The following is a 7,868-nucleotide window of genomic DNA, read 5'->3' as shown; positions in this document are numbered from 1 at the left end:
AAATAAATTAATGTTTTATTAAATATGTCAATTTTAATATTATTTTTTTTTATAATTAATTTTTATCTCTTTTTTTAATATATTAAATGATGAATATTTTTAAAAATTTATATTTTTAATTTTAAAAAAATAAAATTGTTAAATATATTTAATAAAAGTTATTGATATAACAGTATTGATTGCATTATACGTTTATGCCCTTACTCTTTTTGTTTTGTCCCCTTTTGTTCCGTGATTTAAGAGTTGGGGAATCCTTCTCAGCTCCTTTGTCTATGAATGCGGCTAGCAGGGAAAGGACACTGGTCTTCGGTCTTCCATTCCACATCGTTATTAAACCCACCAACTCCCGAGGAAAGGCCTGTAAAATCTGGGGTCATTCTTTTCCCGGGAAAATTCTCAAACTTCACGTTGGCTGGTGAGGAATTTCGGGACAGAGACTTTCAGTATCTGCTCTGAAAGGGGTGTTGGTGGGTCCAAATTGACTGAGGTCTGTCTATTCAAGTGCCAACATTGTTTTGGGAATTTATGAGCACGAGATCCTGAGGCCGATACAGGCGGGTCCATTAGTTGCTTTTACTCGTATATTTCTACTACTCGAATTGATGTGTGTCTGTGTGTTTCATTTCGTGCTCTGTTCTTGTCGTTGGTTTATTTAGCTTATTGTTTGAGCTGTTATCCTGGTCTCCTACAATGTATTGCAATCTTTCCATATTTGTGAAACTGAAAGGTATTCTGGCTGCTTCATTGAATATGTCGCATTCTTGCTTTACCATTTCCGGATGTTATATGAATATGATGCTCCTTTAATCACCGGTGTTTGGTTGAGTTCTACGCTTTTCTAGTTTATTGTTATATTGGCTTGGGCTTAGAAACGACTTACCGTGATAGGGGGGTTTCTTGGGCTGATGTAGAAATGTGTTTGACTAGGATTTTCATCATGGGAAGCCATTACGAGGTCTAAGGAATTTAGAAGATAGCAGCTGTTCTCTTAACCTGCAGTTGGCTTGTAATTCATTTCCATTTATTTACTCATTTGCTGGTCTCCTTTTCGGTGTTTCATTTGGCTCTTCCAGGAGCAGGAGATTTGTGGATGGATCGTATCCTAAAATTTTGTGTGCTGTTGACGCTTGTTGGACTAGGTATACATTTTCATGTTTAGTCTCTCGATTGATTTTTTTTAATAATTGTTTTGTTTTAATTTGGTCTACATTGGGGTTCTTTCTTTCTTTCTTTTTTTGCACTAGCGGATGCCTCTTTCACAAAACATGATTTTGGACGTTGTGAAGGAGCTGTTAGAAATTGGGCGCACTCTTCACTTGACAAAGAAATTAGAGAGGATAAACACACACTAAGAGATTTGCTATTTTTCCTCCATGTCCCAAGAACAGGAGGACGCACATATTTTCACTGGTAATTCTGTATGGTTCCCGTTAGGTATCTGAAAAAGATAAGACCTGCATCTTGACAAACTCATTGATCTATGCTTCTGGTGGTATATTGTATCTGCAGTTTCTTGAAGAAGTTGTATCCCAGCTCTCTCGAATGCCCTCGTTCTTACGATAAGCTGCACTTTGATCCAAGGTTCCTTTTAACTTCTTTCTATCTTACACTAAACTGCAATTTTTTTTAAAATTTTTGTTACTTTTCAACTATTATTCCTATAAACAGCTTTTGATACATTTGGATATGCTAAAATAAAAGGACTGATTCTTTTTATTCTTCCTGCTGCAGTTTTTGACAGCAAAACTTTTGAGACCCTAGTGATTGCTTTTTAAAACTTTTATGACGGTTAAAAATCTATTGTGCTTATAAAAACCTTTAGCATTTAATAAATTCTAGCAATTATTTTTTCCTGGTTTAGAACCTTGTTACTCAACCTTATCAGCTATGTCTCTCTGATTCTAGAATAATTACTGAGTTGCAGAAGCATTGAAATTATTTTTACCCACCATTTTACCAGTGTCATTAAAGATGCTTGCCTGAGCGTCTACGGCACTGAGACATGGCGCCAAACACCTCCAGTGCCTCTCACAGCATGAGAGGCCATGGCTTCACAAAGTTTGCCAAAAGGCATCACCTTTGGCAACTTTTATATGGAAAAAGTCAAGCACCTTAGGTGCCATAGTCATGTGAAGGAGTTTGACTAGAAGCCTTATCCCAAAAACTATGTAATACCATCAGAAAAGTCCATACAATAAGATAACATGATAAAATAGACATTATAAATTTAAAATATTTTTTAGGTTTTTACTTTCTTTGGCTATTATTTTACATTAATATAACTAATATAATATGCTTTTATTCTATAACAGCTTCTATTCTGTAGAATATTTACTCAACAAAACTGTAACGCTTCATTTTAAATTGTCTATGGCATCTTAAGCATATCAGCTTATTGAGGGCCCCAACTTTTTCAGCCGTTGTATATTCAGTTGTTTAACCCATCTCCTGCATGCAAAATTCAATGTAAACTTTGTCAAAAGTTTCTTATTAATTGCTTGCTATTATTTTCATGAATTTGCAGCAAACCTAACTGCAGGCTTCTAGTTACGCATGATGACTTTAGCATCACTTCAAAACTTCCAAGGGAGAGAAGTTCTGTGGTTACCATACTTAGGGATCCTATCAGTCGTGTCTTTAGTACTTATGAATTTTCAGTAGAGGTTGCAGCTAGATTTTTGGTGCATCCAAACTTGACATCTGCAACTCGTATTGCTGGACGCATGTGCTCTAAGACTAAAGGCGTAAGTACACTTGATATCTGGCCCTGGAAGTATCTGGTTCCATGGATGAGGAAAGACCTGTTTGCCAGGGTAGGTTCCTCGTTTCATTTTATCTCTGGATGTTACCAATTGGAATATATCCTTTCCTTGCTCATACATACAAGCATATCTGATAAAGGAGTGTATTCTTTTTCCATAATATTTGAACTTGAAACATAGGGTTGTGAAGGTTACATAAATACACATGCCCCCTAAGTAGAGGGGTGTTGATACATTCAAAGCATCAGATTTATCAAATAATAAATGATGTGGTAACTTGTAAGACAATTAGCGTCTACGCACCTGCGTTTGTCTTTTCTGAAAATGATCTTTATTGAGAGCGTTGATAGTTGATCATTGGGAAGGTAAGTTTGGATTAGAGTGCTTCTATTTCTTTTCCTTTTTTGTTTCTCTATTGATGATCCCTGTGAATCAGGGACCTAATCTAGTAACTTCCTTATTGAGTATTGAAATGGTGGTGGATTATGATAACTGCAAGAGGCATTTCACATTGGGTCTCCTGTAAATGGGGCAAATGTGAACTGAAACTTTGACATGCCACTTTTACCAATTTCTCCTGAGATTCTGAAAATTAAAAAGCCTTTCAATTGTAATTGAATATATGGACATTCTGCAAGGGGCATATTGTTCTGTGACTGGATCTTTATGTGAAATTTTATAGTATGATTGCCGTTGGACAATAATTGATTGCTATCTGTGCATGATGTACTGAATGAACATTATTATGTGGAAGACAAATATATTTTGGAAATGATGTAAAATGGATAATCCTGCTGATTTATTATAATTATAATCTAAGAATGCGTGGGCCCAGACTTTATTTGGAAAGAGTAATCATGGACATCCTGATTGGGTATATCTTGAAGTTGATTACTTGCCTTTTATATTGTGACCACGGACAGATCCATGTACTTTTGAATATGGAAATAACAGTCATTAAGGTTTCCAAATAGAGGGGAAATAGATGCATTTATGGAGTAATTATACTTCTGCTTCATGATGCCATGTTGTCTGCTAACGCACGAACTTCTAATTGGATACAACTTCTAAATTTACCAAGTGATGTATTGTTGTTCATTTTGTGAGGCAGAGGGACTCAAGGCAAAGTAGGGGGTTACCTATCCCTAAGAGCAATGATTTCTATGACATGGAAGAATTTGCAATGCCATTGCATGAATTCATCAATCATCCCGTGGCTGAGGATATTGTACATAATGGGGCCACATTCCAGGTACTATAGTATGTGTTTCTTTATCCCTGTGGTCATTCTTAATTTCTTATAGGTTATGTATTTTGCGACTGCTATGTTAGTTACACTGCCCTCTGAAATAGTTATTTTATGGGAATACATCATTTGGAGTCTTAATTCCTGCTCATGTGCCATTGCCATTAGAATATGCACATATTTTGCCGGTGCAAAACTCCTTTGTTGTTACCAACTTTATTGTTGGACTAACCACTCTCAGTTTTATGTCTTATACGCTTATATGCCAATACCCCGGCTTTGGGTTTGATGGCATGTGAAAACGTTCTTCCAATATTTAAGTGGATAAATTAGTACCCTGTGTGCAGCTAGGCAACTAGCATAGTACTTGACTAACATTATGGGCATGGAGAGTTCAAGATTTTAGTTAGATATTATATCCTGTGAATTTAACCCCTCAAATATAATTGGATGAGTCAGATTCTGGAATTTCCAAAACTTAATTGATGTTAGCATTTCATGTATCCAAGTGTTCATTTCAATTTTTTTGGTGGACTGTTCAATTGACAGGTTGCAGGTCTGACAAACAATTCTTATGCAGCAGAATCACATGAAGTGCGCCATTGTGTACAGAAGTATAAGATTCTTGGCAAGTACGTGCTTCAAGTTGCAAAGGTAGTGAGTGAATAAGTTGTCTAGGTTGTGAATTGTGTTTTTTGCATCATATAAATGTTCACCACTTCCTGGGTTCCTGTTATTACATGTATGACAGATGTTTGTAATTCTTGTAGAAGAGATTAGATGACATGTTATACGTTGGTCTGACTGAGGAGCACAAAGAATCTGCCTCCATGTTTGCAAACGTTGTTGGGGCTCAGGTGATATCACAGCTGAGAGCACCAAATGCTAGCATGACTAGTGTTGATAACATAGGTTAGTGTGGTATGTCAGACAGTCAAATGAATGTTATGGCATGTTTGGATTAACAAGTATTTGGATTTGAACGAAATCCCTCATTTGCATACACAAAAATTTATGAATTTAGATTTGATTTAAAACTAAATTCATTTCAAATTATAATTCCTTTGTAATTTTAAATTTCATTTACATCCCAGTCATTTGAAATTCTAATCATTTTAAACATCATGTTCTCTTCATATTTTCACTATTGATATTTCTGACTCTCGTATCTATTCTCATATTTTGTCGATTAAAAAATAGAAATAAATTTTTTATTTTTTATTTTTTATTTTCATTTGAATCTCAGTTCATCTCTTTTCATTTGAAATTTTGTAAACTACCCAAACCAAGGATTTTAAATATATGGATTTGAAATGTAAGATCTGAAATGTTGGATTTCAAATCTAAAATTCAAATCTATCAATTCAAATGATACCTTACAGTATTTGGAGCATGATTAAAGCACCGGTAATACCATGTGCACTTGGATATGTCTGTGGCACATAATGGGGTCTGGGCTGATCTGGGTGGGTTTATCAAGTGCCATCTTTTGCATTGAAACTCAGGGGACGTGTGGATGTTGACATTTCTAGTCTTTACCTTATTTTTGTTAGATCTGTTTGATGACATGGCATTGATCACGTATTTGTATTGCAGGGCATAGTTCACTATCAAATTCTGAACCCGATAACTTTGAACATCAGGTAAGGAGGATCTCCTTCCACGAAGACACCTAGTCAATGGAGTTTTAGTGTGGAAACCTTACTCATTGAATCTCTTACTTCAAGACAGAATAGCACCTTAAACAGCAGAGCCATTGAGACTTCTTCCAGTGAAGCAACAGAATCAAAAGTAAGCCTGTTTGCATAGTATAGTTTTTTGGTGGACATGTTAGATATTATCTATTTTTCATCTTGAATAACAATTATGATTGTCGATTGATTTTAGATGACTGTGGGAGACCTCACGGAAGCTTATGAAGACTGTATTTCTAGTTTACGAAAGGCCCAGACTCAACGACGCTTCTTTTCTTTGAAGAGAATATCCCCAGTGAACTTCTCAACGGAGGTAAGTTTATTAGTGTCAGAGCTGCCATATTTGGTGCACTTTTCCATTCTGTCCGCATGAGTAGCTTTTCCTACTTGGTTCACTGAGAAGGTTTTGACATCTAATAGCCACCAACCAGGATATGCATTTCTAGCATGGGCAGGCAATGCTTGTATTTCAGGCTACATGGGAATATAAATTATTTGTATTGTGGTGAAATTTTCTATGGCCTACTTTTGGCTTGTTGACTTGCAAATTGTAATGTAATCCTTTCTAATGACTTCGGATTTTCCCAGGCACGCCTTCAGGTTTCTGATGCGGTTCTTCAGCAGATACGATCTCTTAATGACCTTGACTTAGAGCTCTATGAGTATGCAAGAGATCTTTTCTCCAATCAACACAAAAATGTGTTACAGAAACTTACTGAGGTACAATTTCTTCAGGATTCAGATGTTTGAGTACATTTTTGTGATAGTTCATTAGCATGTGCATTGTGTGAGGTAGTTTTGCCCCACGGGAAGGGTTCTATTGTTCTGTAGTTATTGCTTAATATGGAAAGAAAAAATTCATTCCCTCGTACATAACGGAAACAAGAATTTGATTGAAGATAGTATACTGATGCACCTCATCTAATTAATTGCATCAACATGCTTGCTCCTTGTTTTCCCTTTATTTACTTTATGAAGTTTGATATGCTTGAGAATCTGTTTGAAGTGAAGTGAGCGAAATACTCATATATATATATATATATATATATGTTGAAGTTCAATGAACACGGCTAAGGGTCACCACTAGGGAATACTTGAAACTTTTTCCCATTTACATTCGGAGCCTTCTATATGGGAACGGAAAGAATGAACGTGACAAGACAGCTTAAATTGCAGGAGTAACTTGCTGAAATAAAATTAGAAGACATGCATATTAAGAACGTAAAGGCATGAACTGGAATAACCGATTAATTTTACATTTTTTTATGCAAGATCCAATCGGGACATTGCAATATGATGCCAAAACTATATTTGATGGTCTGCCGATACATCAAAACATTTCGGAGGAGCATATATGAGTATTCTAGTCCCCTATGATGAGGAGAAAAGAATTGAACTGTTTTATGCTTGGATTAATAATAATACAGTATAATTTTCCTCTTCTGTTAAAGTAGATATTAACATGTGTGCAGCTGTTGGTTATTCAATTCCTTTTGTGTATATTATATTGCAGGAAAGATGGGAAAACATATCAATCATGACGAACTGGAAGCTTCTTCCTTCAATGATCACACTTGTCTTCCTCCTTTCGTTCTCTCTTACAGTAAATATGAGAAGAAGAATGTTGAAGGTTAAGATGTGAATGTTAATTGATGGTAACTTGTGAAAATGAAAGGTGGGTTGATGCTTCTTGTTGTTGAGTACTCTTGGAAGGTACATGATGTAACACACACACACACACACTTGCACGGGGCTGAACATAGGGAGAGAGTAGAGAAAAACTAGAAATAAAGGAGAAATGAATATGAAGAACATAATAGTGGGGGAGTAAGGGAGGGAGACACACGCAAAGAGGAAGAGGAAGGGATTCAAAAACTCAAATCACAATATTTTGTTCATCAAATGTGTCCCATTTACAAATGCAAGCTAGTCTACTCAAACTAACTTTCCTACCTATTATAGGAAATCTTAATCACTTGTCCAAAGAAAGCTAATGTTCAGATTTCCTTTCTAACAAAATAACATGAAAGGAAATCTTAATATCATGTTCATATAAAGTTAAGTTTCAGATTTCTCTTCTTACAAAATATTTAAATAACATAAACAATACCTTTTTTTTTCCCTAGAATAATGCTTTCCATATTTTCTCTCAGTACAAGAGATTGA

At 35.6% G+C, this 7,868-nt stretch overlaps 1 protein-coding gene across 7 annotated transcripts; it reads left to right on the top strand.

Moving 5' to 3' along the window:
• Positions 1-234: 234 nt before the first annotated feature.
• LOC129312718 (protein-tyrosine sulfotransferase-like) lies at positions 235-7,393 on the top strand. 7 transcript variants are annotated; one of them, XM_054955399.1, is made up of 13 exons: positions 235-579; positions 1,074-1,139; positions 1,287-1,410; positions 1,510-1,581; positions 2,525-2,813; positions 3,874-4,014; positions 4,558-4,665; positions 4,779-4,920; positions 5,605-5,651; positions 5,740-5,799; positions 5,896-6,015; positions 6,291-6,422; positions 7,216-7,393. In XM_054955399.1, exons 2-13 carry the CDS (start codon positions 1,091-1,093, stop codon positions 7,342-7,344), a joined length of 1,413 nt encoding a protein of 470 aa, XP_054811374.1. In that variant the 5' UTR covers positions 235-579; positions 1,074-1,090; the 3' UTR covers positions 7,345-7,393. The 7 variants fall into 7 exon arrangements, with proteins under 7 accessions (XP_054811374.1, XP_054811375.1, XP_054811371.1 ...); XM_054955400.1 differs by having other exon boundaries at positions 236-487; XM_054955396.1 differs by having other exon boundaries at positions 236-487; positions 1,245-1,410.
• Positions 7,394-7,868: the final 475 nt, after the last annotated feature.

This window comes from Prosopis cineraria, unplaced genomic scaffold (assembly GCF_029017545.1).
Source record: "Prosopis cineraria cultivar Desert tree isolate PC_DT_omini unplaced genomic scaffold, ASM2901754v1 PC6, whole genome shotgun sequence".
In the NCBI taxonomy this organism is placed as follows: Eukaryota; Viridiplantae; Streptophyta; class Magnoliopsida; order Fabales; family Fabaceae; genus Prosopis; species Prosopis cineraria.
Note: the sequence above shows the minus strand (reverse complement) of the source record. Positions and strands in the feature narration are given on the sequence as shown.

Coding starts and splice junctions, on each gene's coding strand:
- LOC129312718 (XM_054955396.1), top strand. CDS start 1,091: ATGGATCGTATCCTAAAATTTTGTGTGCTGTTGACGCTTGTTGGACTA. Junction 4,015..4,557: donor ATAATGGGGCCACATTCCAG/GTACTATAGTAT, acceptor TTCAATTGACAG/GTTGCAGGTCTGACAAACAA. Junction 5,800..5,895: donor GTGAAGCAACAGAATCAAAA/GTAAGCCTGTTT, acceptor GATTGATTTTAG/ATGACTGTGGGAGACCTCAC.